Genomic DNA, 20,487 nt, shown 5'->3' with positions numbered 1-20,487 from the left:
CACTCCAGTATTCTTGCCTGGAGAATCCCGTAGACAGAGGAGCCTGCCAGGCTACAGTCTATGGGATCCCAAGAGTGGGACACAACTGAGCGACTAAACAACAGATAGCTATGCAGGCCAGAGACTACATATTTCACCAAAACCAGGAGGCACAACATCTCTAGAAATTTCAGACCCACAAATGGTCACGGTGGTGGTGGTTTAGTTGCTAAGTTGTGTCCAGCTCTTGGGACATCATGGACTGTAGCCCAAAAGGCTCCTCTGACCCTAGGATTTTCCAAGCAAAAATACTGGAGTGGGTTGCCATTTCCTTCTCCAAGGGATCTTCCCAATCCAGGGATCAAACCTGGTTCTCCTGCACTGCAGGCAGATTCTTTACCAACTAAGCTACCAGGTCCAACTCTGTGCAACCCCATAGACGGCAGCCCACCACGCTCCCCCGTCCCTGGGATTCTCCAGGCAAGAACAGTGGAGTGGGTTGCCATTTCCTTCTCCAGTGCATGAAAATGAAAAGTAAAAGTGAAGTTGCTCAGTCGTATCCGAACAGCAACCCCATGGACTGCCACCTACCAGGCTCCTCCATCCATGGGATTTTCCAGGCAAGAGTACTGGAGTGGGTTGCCATTGCTTTCTCCAGGGAAGCCCCTACAAATGCTTATAAAACACATTTATTTTGTTACACACAGTTACGATTAACTTCTTTTGATACTTTGGGTTCTGGAAGCAGTGAATTTGGGCTCCGATAGAATATTTAAGGAGATAAGCTTTATCCCAAAATATACATTGGATTGCCACTGGTCCTTTGGTATTAGAACTGCTTGAATGAGTGATTCCCTAAAAGCTCACTGAGCAATTAAAATATGCTTCTGATCCGGTCTGGCCTCTGAATGAGATCAGCTCTGCAGAGCCACCCGTGTTGGACTGGACATGCACAAGCTTCCAGGGAGGAAAAATAGGACCTGTGTTTCTCAAATATTCCCATCTCACTACCTCTTCAGGTGACCCTCCTATAATGTCAACCCTTTAGTCCCACCCTCTCCTGTGCTCCCATCTGAGAGACTGGGAGGTGATTTTTCATCACTGGAATTTGAAACTGTTCGCACCTGCTGTGCCGTCACTGCTTTCTGTAGCAGTCAACACGGTTCTAAGGTGGAAATTCTGCTCCGGGGCAGCTCCTTGCCACCAGGTGAATATGGAAACTGGAAGTGCGGAGGGGAAATTCCAGGTGTCAGTGCCCTGTCATTCTCAGTTCTTCCAGCTAGCCCATGGTCATGGCCCAGATCATAAAGAGAAACCATTCCCTTGTGTAGGGTGGGGAGGGTGACTTGTATTCTGGGATAGACCAGAGAAATTTTATTTACATGCTTGTTTTACTGAAGAAAATATTATCCCACTTCCTCCCCCTGACCTCACCCATCAAATCCAGCTGCCCAAAGACTGCTTTGGAGGAAGGAATTCTTCTACAATTTTAATGAGATAATTAAAGGAGATGAGGTGTATGAATCTACTTCCTAATCCCAAAATAACAGTTAACATTTATTGGGTTCTCATTGTATGCCAGGCCCTTTCAAGCATGTAAGCTTTTCCATGTTTAAATCATTTAATCCTCACAACCACCCTATGAAGAGGGTAATATTATTTCCACTTTATAGATAAGACAGTTGAGGCTACCAGTAATAAAGTAGCCTGCCTCCAAATCACATAGCTGCTGCTAAATCACTTCAGTCGTGTCTGACTCTGTGCGACCCCATAGACAGCAGCCCACCAGGCTCCCCCGTCCCTGGGATTCTCCAGGCAAGATCACTGGAGTGGGTTGCCATTTCCTTCTCCAATGCATGAAAGTGACGTTGCTCAGTCATGTCTGACTCTTAGCGACCCCGTGGACTGCAGCCTACCAGGCTCCTCTGTCCAAGGGATTTTCCAGGCAAGAGTACTGGAGTGGAGTGCCATTGCCTTCTCCGAATCACATAGCTACCAAGTGGCAAAGCTAGACTTAACGCCAGGCCCACTTGGCTCCAGCACCTGTGTTCATTTCACAGCAACATCAATGAGCTGACCAGAATAATGTTTTTATCAGTTTTTTGTGTACCCTGAAAATAGGACAAATGATTAAACAATAAGTAGAAAAATTATGGAGATTAGGATACCAAGACAGATTCTCTGAATGGGGTACAAAAGACTGGCAGGTCCCAGCACTCCTGCTTATAATGTTCCTGTTTCATAATATAGATCTTCTCAGACTTAGATTGGGGGTACAGCCTGAGAAATGCATCTTTAAACTGAAAATATCCTAAGGTGAAAATGCATTTACTACTCCTAGCCTGTCAAACAGCATAGCCTATCTTAAACATGCTGGGAACACTTACATTAGCCTGTAGTTGGGAAAAATCATCTAATGCAAAGTCTGTCTGATAAGAAAGTGTTCAGACGTCCCTGGTGTCCCAGTGGTTAGGAGTCTGTTCTTCCAATGCAGGGACCATGGCTTCAATCTCTGCTCAGGGAACTAAGATCACACGTGCCATGCAGTGCAGCCAAAAGGTTTAATGATGATAATAAAGTGTCGACTGTCTTATGTAATTTATTGAACACTGTACTGCAAGTGAAAAACAAAATGGTCATCTGGGTACAGGGTGGTGTCAGTTGTTTACCCTCATGATCATGAGGCTGACTGAGAGCTATTCTCACTGCTGCCACCCAGCACCACAGGAGTTTTCTCCTGTATATCACTAGCCCCGGAAAAAGACTGAAATTCAAAATTTTGAAGTGTCATTTCCACCTAATGCATATCACTGTCCTAGCAACGTAAAGTTAAAAAATTGCTAAGTCAATCCATCATATGTCTGGGACCATCTATACTTGAAGCTGGTATATATAAACCAAAAAAGAGTCAGAGGTAACTTTTGAGACCCTAGTGTATGTCTTCAGTTAATGATGTTAAAACCTCATACTAAATTGGCCTGAATTAACCCATTTGGATCATTGACTGCCCCAGGATAAATGGACTTAACAGGACAAAAATCTCCCACAGACAGACAGACATAGATATATCTCTATATATATCTTTTCCAATTCTTTTCTCTTATAGGTTATCACAAAATATTGATTACAGTTCCCTATGCTATTCCGATTCCAATTTTCCTAACTGTTCCCTTTATTGCAATACCATGTACTTTGTGCAAACACCAGATTTCTGCATCCAGACATAGGAAAGGCCTGTTCCCTGCCCACACCATTATCCTAGGACTTCCTCATGGGTTAACCAGGTGCCATCTATAGCAGGACTTGTATGGGGAAGTACATTTAAAGTGCCAGCCTTAATCAAGAACACAGGCTGTTTTGAAAATAAGCGATGCCTACTCTTTGTGTACCTCACACATGATAGGTTCCCCACGAACCTTTGGAATCTTTCTATTAGTCTGTCCGTCTCCTCTCACCCTCAGCTCTGACAATCACCATATTCTGCTACCCTTTCATCCCTGTGACTGTGGAGTTCAGCAGAGGTAACAAGGTCCCACCAGGACTTTCTGTTGTCCCCGGTGTCAGAGCACCCAAGCACTTTCCTCTGCACTAAGCCTCATTCCTCTCTTCCTTACCCCGCTTTCCTCTCCAGGGCCACCTCTTCCTGCTTTGCCTCTTATGTGTCATGGCCCAGGGCAGCATGACCTTTCACCCCTGGCCTGGTCCCTGATGCAGAATGAGGTTGTGATGGGACCTCGTGGAGACCCTGGGTGGTGCACAGAACTGCTTTTCATCCATCTGTATCATCAGCCTCCTGCTGAGGGGGACCCATGCCCCTTCCCTGCCTCCTCTGTTCTCCAGGGGTGTGGAGGCTGTCCTTAATCCAGAGGCTAACTTGCTATATTGAGCTAAATGTTTTAGGGTCCAGAGATCCTTAATACACAGGAATAATTCTCCCTAGGTAACCAGGAAGTGTTCAGGAGACTTCCTCTTCAGTTCAGGTCAGTCACGCAGTCGTGTCTGACTCTTTGCGACCCCATGGACCGCAGCATGCCAGGCCTCCCTGTCCATCACCAACTCCCAGAGTTTACTCAAACTCATGTTCATTGAGTCAGTGATGCCATCCAACCATCTCATCCTCTGTCATCCCCTTCTCCTCCTGCCTTCAACCTTTCCCAGCATCAGAGTCTTTTCCAGTGAGTCAGCTCTTCCCATCAGGTGGCCAAAGTATTGGAGTTTCAGCTTCAACATCAGTCCCTTCTCTTACCCCTTGGAAACTGCCATCTGATTTCTTTGAGATAAGGGCTCAGAGGGCTTCCCAGGTGATGCTAGTGGTAAAGAAACTGCCTGCCAATGCAGGAGAGATAAGAGGCACAGGTTCAGTCCCTGAGTCAGGAAAATCCCCAGGAGGAGGGCATGGCAATCCACTCCAGTGTTCTTACCTGGAGAATCCCATGGACAGAGGAGCCTGGTGGGCTACAGTCCATGGGGTCGCAAAGAGTCAGACACGACTGAAGCAACTTAGCAGGCGTGCACACAAGGGAGCTAGTGGGGGACTGGGCTCACCTCCAGAGAAGGAAGTCCTCTGATGACATCATCTTGCTCTTTCCCCTCTGACCCTTGTACTACCTTACCCCCTCCCTGTAAATGGCTCACAGTATTTACCTCCAAATGGCCACTTGGCTCATCTGCAGCCTGATTGCTTGATTTCTCCATTCACTTCTTTTATGGGGCTTTCTTGAGATTGAGGGAAACTCCTCTGCATCCCCTGCAAAGAGCAGAGCCAGTGTCCAGCCAGGAGCACAGAGCCCCCTTTATGGCTGATGTGGACTTGCCCACACTGTCTGCACTGAACCACCAACAGGGGTGGCCCTTTGGAGGCCATCCTGCACACAGTGATGAAGATTAAGCCTCAGAGCCCTACACGTCCCCTGTTTTGTTTCTTTTTTAGTGTTTGGCCACACCACACAGCTTGTATGATCTTAGTTGCCTGACCAGGAATCAAACCTGAGCCCTCAGCAGTGAGAGCGCAGAGTCCTAACCACTGGACAGCCAGGGAATTCCCATGTTTAGTTTCTTTCAACCCCTTTCACCCAATGATTATAAAATTCTAGACACTTCCAGAGGATTTACTGTGTTTGACCTCAGACCTGTGTGAATCCTACACTCCAAGCTAGGGCAGTTTTCTTCTCGGGGCCTACAGGGGAATTCAGTGACCGCTGAATGAGGCAGTTGAGTGAGATGGGAACACTGAAATGGGCAGGCACAGAGTCAGTGGGAAGTCTTAGCTGAACATCCTGGAAAGGCGATAGCAGGGATAGTTTCTAGGGCTGCCATGCACTGGATGGCTTGAACAACAGAAGTGCATTGCTTCAGAGTTCTAGAGGCTGGAAGTCCAAGAGCAAGGTCTCAGCAAGATGGGTTCCTTCTGAAGCTGGGGGGATATCTGTGCTGTGTCTCTCCCAGCATCTGGTGGTTTGCCAGCAATTTTTGGAGATCCTTAGCTTATGGGTCTTGCGTGGCTTACCTCCTGTGTCCCTTGACTCTTCATTCAGCACCTGTAGGCTTCTGTTGTTGTTTTCCCATGTCTGCCTTTTCCATGAGACTATGATACCCGTGAGAGCCAGGACCACATTTCCTTACTCTTCACATACTGTGCATCTGAAAGACTACCACACATATGGTTGGCATCACCGAAAGGTCTTTGCTTCAGTTCGTATTGTAAGGACTGTGACAAAACATACCTCTCCGGTTTATGCAGCATGTGCATGTCTGTGTCCAGCCTCCCTTGTTCAGGGGGGCAGCAGTCATGTCAGAATAGGGGCCCCCTACTCCAGTATGACCTTCTCTTACCCAAATACATCTGCAATGACCCTTTTCCCAAATAAGATCTCTTTGTGGAGTACTAGGGGGGTGGTGACTTCAACACATGAATTTGGGAGTGGGGGAGCACAAATCAACTCCTAACAGAAGTGACAGAGCCTGACTATATGTATGAAATCTATTTTCAATTCCATCTCAAGACCTAGAGTCTTTAATTTTTGTGTAGGTCTTTCTATCACACATGGTTTCTGCTAATCTTCTACAAAACAGCTGGGAAATGGTGTTTTCAGGGAGAAAAAAAATCTGGATCCCAGTGTACTGAGGATGATGAGTGAGAGTTACCTGCTGGGCCTGTTGATTTGTATCTCCCTGACCAATGGCTCTTATTATCATCCATAGCCTTAGGGATAACACAACAGGGAAAGGTGATCCTGGTACGGGAGACATAAACTTGACCTTAGCCTCTGCTCTACCCTGGAAATTTCCTAGTCAAAAACCAAGAGTTTAACCAAAGGCAGTTTTGCTTTGTTTTTAAGTTCTACTAGTTATTCATTACATAATGTGAATAAGTGGGAAGTGTTAGTCACTCAGTCACATCAGACTCTTTGGGACCGCATGGACTGTCCATGCAGTTCTCCAGGCAAGAATGCCGGAGTGGGTAGGCTTTTCCTTCTCCAGAGGGTCTTCTCAACGCAGGGATCAAACCTGGGTTTCCTGCATTGCAGGCAGATTCTTTACCATCTGAGCCACCAAGGAAGCCCAGTGTGATTAAATGGGGTTGAATTTTGATGAATTTTAAGTAGAGAAACTTTACTAATAAATAAAAGGAAAGAGGATGAGAAAAGAAATCAGACTTCTTTTTGTGACCATCACATTTAAGGTCCCACCTTATTGGGGGCTTTTTGGTAGTGAGAAGAAGGGGTTATTTGTGTCTAGAAGAGGTCTACAAGGAGAAAGGTTTGGGGTCAGAAAGTACTTTCCACCAGAAGGAGGTCCCCTACCAGTCCCAGCTACATTCCCTGCCCCACTGCACCCCACCCCCTTTCTAAATCCCAAGTGACCAATTGTATGTGGCCTTTCCTCTCTCTTCCTTGTACGTTTCCCTACTATATCAAGACCTTCAGACCAAGGGCAATGTGGATAATTTCCCAGTTTTCCAGCTGGGCAGTTCACCAAGAACAAACCCAGACATCAAGGCCAGACCAAAAAAACATCTTCTTGTTTTAGACAGAAGACTCCTACATCTAGGGGATTTAATGCACCCACTGTCCGCTGAGTGCATTTCCTGTGTCCGGAGCTTCTCTGCCTGGCGGCTCTGGTCTCATAAGTTTCCATACCCTGCTGCCAACTTATAATAACAGAGGCAGCAGGGTAGCAACATCAGAGCCCTCTCCATACGTGGGCGCGTGCTTTTTGCAAACTGAAACAAAGCTTGGAAGGGCTCATTGCAGACCTTTCAGCCTTGACAGTGGTTGTGCCCAGACCACCAGGAGCCTGGAATTAAATACCCTCTGTTCCAGTTCTCCACAGTTAATGTTATCAACTTCATCAAGTACTTCCTCTTTCAGTGGTGTCTGCAGAGAAATAAATAAATCAAGCCCATCCAAGTCCTGTTTCTGCCCAGATCCTGAGTCAAAAGTAACATCAGAGATGGATAAGCCAGAGCACTGTCTCTCTCCCTCATTGTTCCCAAAATCTGGGCAGGAACAGAGAGTGAAATCTCTCCAGGACATTACATCAGTTCCTCTTTTACCCTTGGCATGAAAAGTTCTTCCTCTCATAGTCCTCCCAGACTTCCTAAGGCTTGCCCCAAGTGCACACCCATCCACTGAGCCTTGACGCCTAGGACATCAAAGAAAAGCTGCAGGTAACCAGGCTGCTGGCCAAAGCCTGTGTCCGTTTTGAAATTTGTAAGACAGGAAATGGATTCAGGAAATAGGATTTCTCAGTACATGGTCTTCATCATCCTTAAGTATTTTTAAACCTTAATAAGCTTTTAAGGAAAGGGAGACATTCTATAAATGGCATTTAGAATAAAATATATGAAACTTCAAAATGCAACTGCCTTAAATATTGCTTACAATGATGATATTCTGTGACGTGGACAAAAGAGAAATTCATTTTTGTGGATGCAGGATTAAGATCCATATTAGCTATGGAAAGAAAAATTTGCCTCGTCCCCAGATGATTGCAGATCATTTCTGTCATACTAATAATTTCAGCCATTAAAGTTAACTCCTGGGCTAATCAGTGTCCTGCAAGCTTTTGTCTGCATTGAAATTAAAGTGAGGAAGTTAGGACTTGTCATCCCAACCTATACCCTTGCAAGGCTGATTAAGCACTTTAATTCCTTTATAAAATCATAACCACTGAGCCATCATATCACCTGAAAACTAATAGTTCCTCAGTATCATCAGCTATTTTCTTAATGTCACATTTTCCAGCTATTGCATAAATGTTTTTACAGTTGGTTTGAATCACAATCTAAGCAAGGATCTGCTTTTTCATTGCAAAAAGTTGACATGTTTCTTAAGTCTCTTTCAATCTATAGGTCTCCATCCATATCTTTTTTTAATTTTTTATTATTTATGTATTTGGCAGTGCTGGGTCTTAGCTGAGGCATGCACACTCTTTAGTTGTGGCATATGGTTCCCTGACCAGGGATCAAATTCAGGCCCCCTGCCTTGGGAGCATAGAGTCCTAGCTGCTGCACCACCAGGGAAGTCTGTCCTTATTCTTCTTGTGCAGCATGCTTGCACACTCTCTTTCTAGGTATTTAAAAAAGCAGTTAGCCATAGTTAGTCTAACTTTCCCCCTGTGTATCTTCTCTCTGGTTGCTTTCACAATTTTCTGTTTATTTTTGGTTTTCAGCAGTTTGTGTGCCTGGATGTGGCTTTCTTTGTATTTATCCTGTTTGGAATTTTCTGAGCTTCTTGGATCTTTAAGTTTGTATATTGCTGCTGTTGTTAACAAATTGAAGACAGTTTGGCCATTATTTCTTCTTTTTTTCCCCCCCTCATTCTTTGTTTTTTCTTGTTTGACAATGTTACAGTGACTGTACAGGAAAATCATCTTATTTTCTTCAGTTCAGTTCAGTTCAGTCGCTCAGTTGTGTCCGACTCTTATTTTCTTAGATGAGCACATAAGTATTTAGGATAGGATATCAGAATTTCTGGGGCTTCCCTGGTGGCTCAGTGGTAAAGAGTCTGCCTGCCAATGCTGGAGACGTGGGTTCAATCCCTGGGTAGGGAATATCCCCTGGAGAAAGAAATGGCAATCCACTCCAGTATTCTTGCCTAGGAAATCCCATGGACAGAGGAGCCTGGCAAGCTACAGTCCATAGAGTCGCAAGAGTCAGACACAACTTAGCAACTAAACCACCACCATCAAAATCTATAATTTGCTTTAAAATAACACAGTTTTTAAGAATGTTTTCAGTTCAGTTCAGGCACTCAGTCGTGTCCGACTCCTTGCGACCCCATGAATCGCAGCACACCAGGCCTCCCTGTCCAATGTGTTGGTGGGAGGTAAAAACCCTCCTCTGTTAAAAAAAAAAAAATCTCACTTTCTTGAACTTCAATTACATCTCTTTTAGACCATTTCATACTGTTCCCACAGGTCACTGAAGATCTATTTCTTTGTCTTTATTGATCTGTTTTCATATTTGCTAAACCATCTCCCATCTGCTAAGTCTGTCCATTATTTCAAATACTGTATTTTTCAGTTCAGAAACCTTTTTTGAGAGTTCCTTTTTCTCTTCTGATGATCTTCATCTGTTATCAGTCATTACCACCATTATCTTTAAGTATTTGAACTTATGTATAATAGCTATTTTAAAGTTCTTATTGGCTCCTTCCAGTATCTAGATTATCTGAGCCTCTTTCTATTGCTTGCCTTCCTTCTTGAATATGGGTCATATTTTTATGCTTCTTTACATGTCTAGAAAATCTTTGGTGGATACTTAATATTATAAATAACATGTTATAGAGACGCTGAATTATGTTATATTCCCCTGAAGAGTGTTGATTTTCCTGCTACCAGTTAAATAACTGGCTGATCACTTTGATTTTGTGGAGGCTAGATCTTATAACTGGCTAGGGAACATCTATTCCGGTTTTACCTTTAGTCCTCAGGCAGATCCCTTTTTCCTAGAGCACTAGTCCTTACTCCAAAGGTACGACCGTTCTGGGGTATAGCCTGAGGTGTTTTCAGAGTCTTCTTGATAGATCTCCAACTCTGAACTCTGCCTCTAGTACTGTGACCAGCAGCTGAGATTTCTGCTCATGTCTTTAAACCATACAGCTGTTGCCTTTCATTGAGCTCCTTGGAGTTTCCCCTGCACATTGCTGTTTAGGAGCACATGTTAAGGATTTGGGAGAATTTTATGTGCCCGTTGGTGGCTGAGGCTCCCTTCTTTATTGAAATTTTCTCAGGATTTTGGTTTTCGCCCCCTCTCCCTTCTGGTAGCTTCATACTCTATCCCTGGCATCTCAAGCAACTTTCTGTTCTTTTTCTAGCTGCCCCAGACTACATGGACTGGAGAGGTCACTCTGGGTGAAAAAGTGAAAGTCACTGAGTCATGTCCGATTCTTTGCAACCCCATAGACTGTAGCCCACCAGGCTCCTCTGTCCATGGAATTCTCCAGGCCAGAATACTGCTGAGTGGGTAGCTATTCCCTTCTCCAGGGGATCTTCCCAACCCAGGGATCAAACCCAGGTCTCCCATATTGCAGGCAGATTCTTTACTGTCTGGGTGAAAGCTGTATAAAGTTGGATCTCACTCTGGACAGTTCCTTTCTTGCAAGACTAAAATCCCCTCAATAACTTTTTTTTGGCCGCACCTCAAAGCATGTGGGATCTTAGTTCCCTGACCAGGGATTGAATCTATACCCCCTGCATTGGATGCACAGAGTCTTAACCACTGAACCACCAAGGAAGTCCCTCAATAACTTTTATAAATACGTTTTATCCAGACACACAGGAAAGTTAGTCTGCTACAAGTCACTCTGCCATTATTGAAACTGGAATCCTCTTTATGAGGAGAAAAATGAGAGCATACCATAGAACTTCACCTTACGTTACTTATCTAACCATAGCGCCTGGAGACTGGTCCTTAGCACAGTGTCAAGGTACTCCTTATTCCATTTTATAGCTGTGTATCCTTCACCATTTAGAGAGAGACTCTGATGTGTTAAACCAGTCTTCTGTCGGTAGCTATTCCAATGATTGTGTGCATGCTTAGTCATGTCCAATTCTTTGTGACTTTATGGACTGTAGCCTGCCAGGCTTCTCTGCCCATGGGATTCTCCAGGGAAGAATATTGGAGTGGGTTGCCATTTCCTCCTCCAAGGGATCTTCCTGACCTAGGGATCAAACCTGCATTTCTGGCATCTCCTGCGTTGCAGGCTGAAGCACCACTGAACCACCTGGGAAGCCAATCGAATGACTAAGCACTTTTAAATTCATAGCAGCATGTTATATAGTGATTATAAAGTAAGCCCCTTGCTTTCAGACAGATGACCACGAACAGCATTCCTTTTGTTCACCATCTCATGATTGATGGGATCTAGCAGAGTCCCCATTTTCCTGTTATCCCCGTGTTAAACTTTAAGAAATGACCGCCTTCGACTCTTGTGTGCTAACCCTATCAGATTCCCAGGTCCCCTTTATATGTTCTTCATATAGATACTGACGTCATGGTGAAAGGAGATTACTTTGTCTTGCTTTACTTAGAACCATGGACAAGTCTTTGACCAGAACAAGGACCTGCAGGTATACGCATGCTTTTGGTGAAACAGCTCTGGGAATAGATGTGGCCAGAGAAACCTCACTGAGATGAGTGGGGGACTCTGGAGAAAGCTCCGTGTCTGTAGGCAGATTTTTGCACTTCTGACCCTGTTAAGAACAGGGCCTCCTAAAGCTCTATGTTTGCTGGTCCCTCCCTCATTCCAGCCCATGGAGCTACTTCTGCTACTGAGCTGTGTACACTCCTGATGTTGTCTTTGCTCAAACGTCTCCAGCTGGAGCGTTCAGGTGGGATAGGATGGAGGCATTTATTGTCAGGGGTCCACTCTTCCTCCTTCACTGTACCTGTCTGACCATTTGTAGGGACTGTGCATTCAGAAACAACATGATTCTAAATGTTCTTTAAAGTGCGAGACTGTCATTGTAAATCAGGCCCACTGTGCCTGCTCAGAGCAGGGTTTGATACAACTCCCCCCACCTGACCCCACACCACCCTCTGCTGCCCCCAGTTTCTACATAGCAAAGAGGTAGATGCTCTAGTGGGCATATAAGGCTATAGAATCTGACTAGAGTTTATCTGGGTGACTTTGGGCAAGTTGCTTAACTTTTTATTTAAGAATATTTGTTTATTTGACTGTGTCAGTCTTAGTTGGGGCACACAAGATCTTCATCGCATCATGTGGGATCTTTTGCCATGGGCGCTCGGACTCTCAGCTTGTGGTCCATGGGCTATAGATCGTGCGGGCTTAGTTGCCTGGTGATATGTGGAATCATAGTTCCCTGACAGGGATCGAATCTTTCTCCCCTTCATTGCAAGGCAGATTCTTAACCACTGGACTGCCAGGGAAGTCCCTGCTTACCTTCTTTATGCCTCCATTTTTCTCTCCTGTTATAAACAGGAGTAACGGCAGCATCTTCTACTTGTGTCAAAGAATTAGTGGCTTCAGTTGTGTCCAATGCGTTGTGACTCCTTGGACTGTAGGCCCCCAGGCTCCCCTGACCATGGAATTCTCCAGGAAAGAATACTGGAGTGGGTTGCCATTCCGTTCTGTAGGGAATCTTCCTGACCCAGGGGTCAAACCTGAGGTCTCTTACATTGCAGGCAGATTCTTTACCATCTGAGTCACCAGGGTGTGTTGTAAATTTTAAACAATATAATCCAATCCATAGAATATACAGTAATTGCTTTATTATTTTCATCATCTTTATCATTAATAGCAACAACTCCTGGAAGCAGAGAATATGAAAATTGGGTTATGAAAATGTAAGTCGGTGAAAGCCTCTCGAGAGAGACCCTCAAGGGCCCTGAAAAACCACACCAAAGAGTCAAGTAACAAAAAGATAAAGAATGAGTGTGTGGCTTCCTTGTGTTTATAAGCCACGAATAGGTGATAATTGGAATACTGGCAGAAATTCTTCGCTTCTCCAGGGGCAGGGAAAGAATTTCAAGTATGTGCAATTTAATTTTTTTTAAGCAGGGAAAAAGACCCCACATCTGGGGGGAAAGGGTCTTCCCTCACCTGCATGTGCTCCATGCTTGTCACCTTTACAACTGTTGTGGGGTTCCCTCCCCTGAGCATCCATCGGGGTCTCTGACCGTCCTTCCCTCTGCCCCACAGATAACGGTGTCCAGAGGACCTCGAGGCCGTCGGCCGAGAACGTACACCAGAACCCTCCCACCATTGAACTGTTGCACCGTTCCAGGTCGCCCATCACAACAAACCACCGGCCTTCTCCCGACCCCGAGCAGCGGCCCCTACGGTCCCCCCTGGACAACATGATCCGCCGCCTCTCCCCAGCCGAGAGGGCCCAGGGACCGAGGCTCCACCAGGAGAACAACCACCAGGAGCCCTACCCGCTGTCAGTGTCTCCCATGGAGAACAACCACTGCCCACCGTCATCCGAGCCCCACCCAAGGCCCTCCAGCCCCCGGCAGGAGGGCACGCGGGTCATCCAGCTGATGCCCAGCCCAATCATGCACCCTCTGATCCTGAACCCCCGACACTCCGTGGATTTCAAGCAGCCGCGGCTCTCTGAGGACGGGCTGCACCGGGAAGGGAAGCCCATCAACCTCTCGCATCGGGAGGACCTGGCCTACATGAACCACATCATGGTCTCCGTCTCACCGCCCGAGGAGCACGCTGTGCCCATCGGGAGGATAGCAGGTGGGTGAGCCCCCCGCCCTCCCGGAAGCCCCCACGCCATCCCAATTAGGTGCCCTCCAGAGGCTCTGGAAGGCCAGGGGGAGGGGGGAGGCTTTGATAGCTGGTGGGTGAGCCCCCCGCCCTCCCGGTAGCCCCCACGCCGTCCCAATTAGCTGCCCTCCAGAGGCTCTGGGAGGCAGGGGATGGAGGCTTTGCCATGGGAGGCGAAATTCCCTAAATGGGCTAGTTAATGAGGCGCTGGGCTGCTGGAGTTAATGAGCCTCAGCAATGTGAAGAAACAAATGTCCTCCGACCAGCTTACAAGGAGAGTCACATTAGGATTGTGGCTAAGCGAAAACATTTAAAATCAAAGGTTTATGAGCATGTTAATGCCTCTGTCCTGGAGTTTCCAGTGGCTAATTAATGAGCAGGCACAGCACAGAGGACCTCTGTCTCAGATTCAGGCCTGGATTTCCATCCTCTGGGCAGTAACTCCATGTAGCCTTCACCTTGGGAAGAGGCAGAAGAGAAAAGTAGGATTAGGGTGTTGTTCGGTCATTTGCACAGAGGAAGCCACGCCCGAATTCTTTTCCTTTGATGATGACAAGCCCAAATTTGTTTCCCTGAGATGAGAAACCAGTGAAAAAAATCACCATGTTGTATTTTTGCTCATGTGGAGAAGGAAATGACAACCCACTCCAGTGTTTTTGCCTGGAGAATCCCAGGGACAGGGGAGCCTGGTGGGCTGCTGTCTCTGGGGTCGCACAGAGTCGGACATGACTGAAGCTACTTAGCAGCAGCAGCAGCAGCCCATAATTTACATGAAGTCATTCTCCAGAAGCTTTTATAATCCTCTCACCTCTTGGCAAAGTTAGGGCTTTTCCTAGAGCTTCTCTCTGGTCAGGAGACACTTTTTGAGCACTTACTGTGTGCAGATAAACTCATTAGGACGTAGAGGACACAGAGCTGATTAAACACAATTACTTCCTCGGGGATTTAAAATTTACTAGGAGAGAGAAGTGTGAAAACCACTAAGGTATAAGACAAAAGGAGATAAGCCCTCTGCCCCGTTCAGTCGAAGCACAAGCATTTATTGAGTACCTATTGTGTGGTGTGGATGCAATGCAGAGAAAAAAGTTTTTAATATTTTATTTATTTGACTGCGCTGGATCTTAGCTGTGGAATGCAAACTCTTAGTTGTGGCATGTGGGATCTAGTTCCCCCACCAGAGATGGAACCCAGCCCCCCCTGCATTGGGAGTGTGGAATCTTAGCCACTGGACCACCAGAAAAGTCCCAGTAAGAAGCATTTTGACTGGAGGAATTGAGGAAGGAAGATAGCTCAAAGTTGAAAGTGGTTATGGGTCCAGTAACGGGAAGACTGGCTTCCCTGGTGGCTCAGTGGTAAAGAATCTGCCTGATAATGCTGGAGACACAGGAGACATGGGTTTGATCCCTAGGTCAGGAAGATTCCCCTGGAGGAGAAAATGGCAACCCACTCCAGTATTCTTGCATGGGAAATCCCATGGATAGAGGAGCCTGGTGGGCTACAGTCCAGGGGGTCGCAAAGAGTCAGACACAACTTAGCAACTAAAGAACAGTGCAAGAGAGACATGAAGGCAGAAGAGAGGTCACACTGTCCAGGGAAACGTGAGACATTCTCCTTCCTCCTTGAGCTGATGCTGCAGGACTGAGATCCAGCTGAACCACAGGATGAAGCAAGGCTCACAACATCATGATAACACAGGTCCTAAGGCTACTTCACCTCTGTCTTGACTTGCTGTCTCTTTTTTGTTGAAGTCATTTGTTTCTAAATTTTTCTCTGGCCCCAAGGGCACCTCTGATAGCACCTCAATTTTACCACTAAATAAGTTACATCAGGAATGTTGAATCAAGAAAATCAAAGAGCTATGACTTACATGTTTCAAAAAGAAAAAAAAAAAAAAACTATGAAAAGTGAAATGGTCTATGCTTAGAATGTGATTCAAAAGCATCCCACAGGGCTGGGAGTGAGGAATGCATAGTTGTGGTGGTTCATTCGCTAAGTCATGTCCAACTCTGCGATCCCATGGACCGTAGCCCACCAGGCTCCTCTGTCTATGGGAATTCCCAGGCAGGAATACTGGAGTGGGTTGTCATTTCCTTCTGTGGGTAAAATAAGGTTAGTTATAACCCAAGGGCTATATGGCTGGGTATTGGATGCATAGAGATTTACGTTATTGTTCTATCTACCTTTACGTAAAGTTTTTTTAATGATGGGGAGAAAAAAAAAATATTGTGAAAAGAAAGAACAGGGGTCAACGTAGCTTTGCTTATTCTGCAAAGCATGTGTGTTTCGCAGATAGATGGAGGAAGAACATGGGGTCAGTGTATTCCTGTGGGTAATATAAATGACCTGTTTTGAGCTTTCCAGGCATTCCCTTCTTGTCTGGATCTGCCGTGTTTGTCTTGTTTCTTGCATGGTCTGTACAGCAGTTCTGAACATTCTGAGGGTACTTGCTACTTGTTTGTAATCCTCAGGACAGCTCTGCAAAAGGAGCTAGTCATTGCTGAATTCATTTTATATGGAAGGGATCATTTCCAGGGGAAACCATGGAGGAAACTGAGCGCAGAGAAGTGGAGGCCACGGTGGCTGGGTGATGTGGCTACAGGACAGCCCTCGCTGGCACCATCCCCCCCCCCACTTCCTGATCACCATCTGTCTTGTCACCTCCTCTGTAATGCTGTCTTCGCCACAGACTTCTTAGGAATCCGTGATAAGCCCCATGTGTCAAGTTAAATTGTTTAGACTTAGAGCTGTTTTTCCCTTGTTTAGTAGGTCTAGAAATTTTTTAATATGGCTGTCTTAAAAATTGTTCTACTCTGTTGGTATATTCCCAGATTTCATAATTTCCATATGTCTGTGTTCAGTAATTTGACCAAATCCAAGATTAGCTAATATAATCAAAAGGCAGTGTTTCTGAAGGGTGAAAGAAGATGGAAATCTATGATCTAATATTTAGTCTTAATCCTGTGACCCTGTGAATAGAACCCATCATAATTCCAGGCTCCTTTGTTTCATTTGGGATCTCCCTGTCTCTCCACCCCATTTTGGTATCTTCGTGAACAACTCAGATCCTTGTGGAATTTATTCTTTTATTGGCAGTCGAATTCATTGAGTGATTCTTACGTACAGTGTGAAGTCCTTTCATTACTGAACAGTGATAAAAGCCCCTCAGATCTCTATAAAGCAGCTTTTAGGTGAGAAAACTTAGCTCCTTATGCTTTTTTTATATTTATTTATTTTAATTAGGAGATAATTACAATATTGTGATGGTTTTTGCTGTACATCAACATGAATTGGCCACAGATATACATGTGTCCCCTCCATCCTGAAGAACCCCCTCCCCACCCCATCCCTCAGGGCTGTCCCAGAGCACCAGCTTTGGGTGCCCTGCTTCATGCATCGCACTTGAACTGGCCATCTGAGCCTAGAGGGCACCAAAGGTGCTGCTGTGTCACGCTGACAGAGACTGTAGCTGGAGGATATGGGTAAGAACAGTGCTTGTGACTGTGGATGAAAAGGTCTTGTCCACTCAGTCCTGGGCATATGCCTCTGGACACCTTCTGTGTTTATGGCACTCATCTGCATTCATGGGGGTTGGGTGTTCGAGGAGATTTTAAGACACGGTCTTTGTTGTGAAAGAGCTGAAGACAATTGACTACAACTGAAGCTCATGGTACCTTCCAGGGACTCCCATTAAGTGCTATAAGAGATCAGAGTAGGGGTGTCAGGAGGCCTTCATGGGGAGCTGGCTTTTGGCTAGGCTTAGTGAATGCTTAGAATATGAACAAGTAGAGATTAGAGGAAAAAGAGGTCATTCTAGATAGAGAAAACTCCAAAGCAAGATAAGCCCCAGTATATTTGTTCTAGGTTTCACATAGAAATGTAAACTCCAGAATCTAGGTTTGTTAAAAATGGATTTTTCAATTCAGTTTTTCTCATGTTTTGATCTCTCCGAAATTGGGACGCATCATACACTTTAGAGATTGCATGCAAGTTGTGGTAGTTTACTTAGGTATTTACCTGGTAGAAAAACTAAAAGATTCAGTAAAAGATTCAGTAAATATTCATCTAGGAGGTAGTTGACAGTTTAAATACAAACCACAGATTAGATCAATTGAAATAGAACGTGTAGCTTATTTTGAAAGGTGGTGTTTATTTTTCAAAGAATAAGGACTGTTACTGAGTTTAATAAGTTGAAATGGCTGGCATTTGTGGGACGGAATGAGAAGATTCCTGGATTCTGTTTTTTAATTTATTTTTAATTAGGGGATAATTGCTTTACAATATTGCTTTGGTTTCTGCCATACAATAATGTGAATCAGCTATAAGTACATATAGCTTTCCCTCCTGGGTTTTGTTTTTGTTTTTTTTTTTAACTGAAGAGCCAGTGGTATGTGCGATGCTGAGCAAGTTGCTTCTTTCTGCACTATTTTCTGTTATCTTCAGGAAAGGATTACTTGGGGGAGGTGAAAGCATATGTCACCTTCTAGCATTTTCTTAGCCCACCAAAGTTTTACTGGCCTGCGTCTCACTGATGTGTTTCATAGCCAAAGACTGGTACTGGCAGTGAGCACCATAAATTGAAGAAGGGTAGCAAGGGTGATGCTGTGTTTTCAGTATAATATTGGAAATCATTCTTACAACTCATTGACTTCAAAGCTAGAAGCATCTTTTACAGATGGAGATACTGAGCTTCGGGCACGTCAAGCATTCAGCCTCGAGCTTCATCCAGTGTTCTTTCCAGGGCATTTGTTTCCTTAGGCCCAGGGACTGGAAACGCTGGCCTATGGGCCACGTCAGCCACCGCCTGTCTTTGTAAGTCAAGTTTTATTGGCACACGGCCAAACCCATTCACTTAGTATTGTCTGTGGCTGCTTTGGCAGGGTTGAGGAGGTACAGCTGACACAGGACAGCCCACAAAGCCTGAAATATTCTATTTACTGATGGGCCTTTTACAGGAAGAGTCTGCCGCTCCCAGTTCTGGGGCACAGTCTGCTTTGAAATCATAGGTATGGAGGATTCACGGGGTAGAAAATGCCATCGTTGCTCTCCAGGAATTACACTTCAAAGAATGAGGCATGCCTAAGACATGTGGAGGGAACAATGGCAAGCGATGTAAGGAGGGAGATAAGTCCTGATGGCAGGCTGATTGCTGAGCCGCCCAGAGTACTTACAATAACATTATTAACATAAAATACAGCTGAAGAACAAAGTGTCGGGCTGCCTACTTGAACTGTGTAGTTCAGATCATTCACTCATTCTAAAATTCTCATGTCTCTCTCTGTGCCAGGCATTTTGCTCGGTGATAGGGTGAAGCTTCTCTAAATGCCAAATGTGGTGTCCTCGCTGGCAGAAGGCAGTGTGCTTCTTACTTAATGCCATCAGACAAGCTAAGCTCCCCGCTTTGGTTTTAACCATAGACACCTCAGTTTTAAAAGAAAAAAACGAAGTCATTTTGGCTTTCTTAAATTTCTACAGTTCCACTAAAACCTGAGTTACCAGATTGCTTATCCCTTCCTTGGCCTTAATCCAAAAAGTCGGCTAAGGAAGCAAGATTCATTGGCAATGTGGTTGATAATCCATTCGAAGTTACTCATCTGCTCCACAAAAGTGGGGGCTATAGAAGCCTGTACAGAGTTGGTTGTTCAAAGTCCATGGACCATCCAAATAGAGAACATCTTGTCCTATGCTTACCTCACAACTTTTGCTATTGTTGTTCAGTTGTGTCTGACTCTTTGCAACCCCAGGGACTGCACCACACCAGACTTCCCTATTGTTCACCATCTCCCTGAGTTTGCTCAGATACATGTTCATTGAGTCGGTGATGACATCTCTCGCTTTTCTCTGCAAACGTGAGCTTCTTCATGGTTTGAGGATCTCACTGGTGAGTTGATTCTACTACAGATAAAACAATTCTCCCCACACCACCCCCAGGTCCTGTGCACTTCACTTCCAACCCTCTGATAATGCTGGCCTGGCAATCTGAGATCCTCAAAGGATCTGAGAATATATGTATTCTCTCTCAAGGTTGTATTTTTAACAGAAACAAAAGGTTTCTCATCAAGGAGACATCGAGTCTCCCATATTGCTTACTTGTCACAGAGCACCGTCCTCTTTTAATCTGGTTTTATTGGCTGGATGAGCTCTGTAAGCACAGACTTTCAACCCTGGAGCCTCTAATCATCTAATCAGACATCAGATAAGCCCAAGACTCCAGGGACAGCACCTGGGGGCTCATCCTCAGGACGTACATGGACTTGTATTGCTTCAGGAGCAGCCCTGAAGAGAGAAAGACCTCCTAAAAGGCCAGTCTTGATGGATTGTATCAAGTGATGAGGGCAGCCTTTGTGGTAAGGTGTGGCAATATGCACACACACATTTGTAGATATTGTGTTTGGAAAAAAGGACAGGGTCGTGGGATATCATCTTAGTAAGCCAAGGGGCCTCGGGGATTTAGCCATGTCCTCCCGCGCTATCTCAGGCAGGTAACCCTCTGCTGACCCAGAGCCCTCTCTGGCTCCCGGCCCAGGGCCTTCATCCACGGCTGCTCGGATGATTCCTGGGGAAGAGCATATAGCATCTGGAATCAACACAATTAGAATGTAGCCTTTGACTCCCAGGCTGAGGTACTTAAGATTGCTAAAGCCCAGTTGCCTTATCGATAATAATGCAGATACTAATTCCCATTTCTGGGCACTTGAGCACTAAAGAAATACTATGCAAATATTAGCACAAACAGGTTAATTTCTACAAGTTAGTGTCCCTGCTCTGC

At 45.3% G+C, this 20,487-nt stretch overlaps 1 protein-coding gene across 2 annotated transcripts in view; it reads left to right on the top strand.

The window, feature by feature from the left end:
• ETV6 (ETS variant transcription factor 6) overlaps window positions 1–20,487 on the top strand; it is a 287,175-nt gene that overhangs the window by 252,351 nt on the left and 14,337 nt on the right. For both annotated transcript variants that reach the window (XM_069585674.1, XM_069585673.1), the window contains exon 5: window positions 13,146–13,691. In XM_069585674.1, the coding sequence (XP_069441775.1) occupies window positions 13,146–13,691 (546 nt within the window). The remainder of the gene's footprint in view (window positions 1–13,145; window positions 13,692–20,487) is intronic.

This window comes from Ovis canadensis, chromosome 3 (genome assembly GCF_042477335.2).
Source record: "Ovis canadensis isolate MfBH-ARS-UI-01 breed Bighorn chromosome 3, ARS-UI_OviCan_v2, whole genome shotgun sequence".
Lineage (NCBI taxonomy): Eukaryota > Metazoa > Chordata > Mammalia > Artiodactyla > Bovidae > Ovis > Ovis canadensis.
This window is presented reverse-complemented; position numbering and strand designations above follow the sequence as displayed.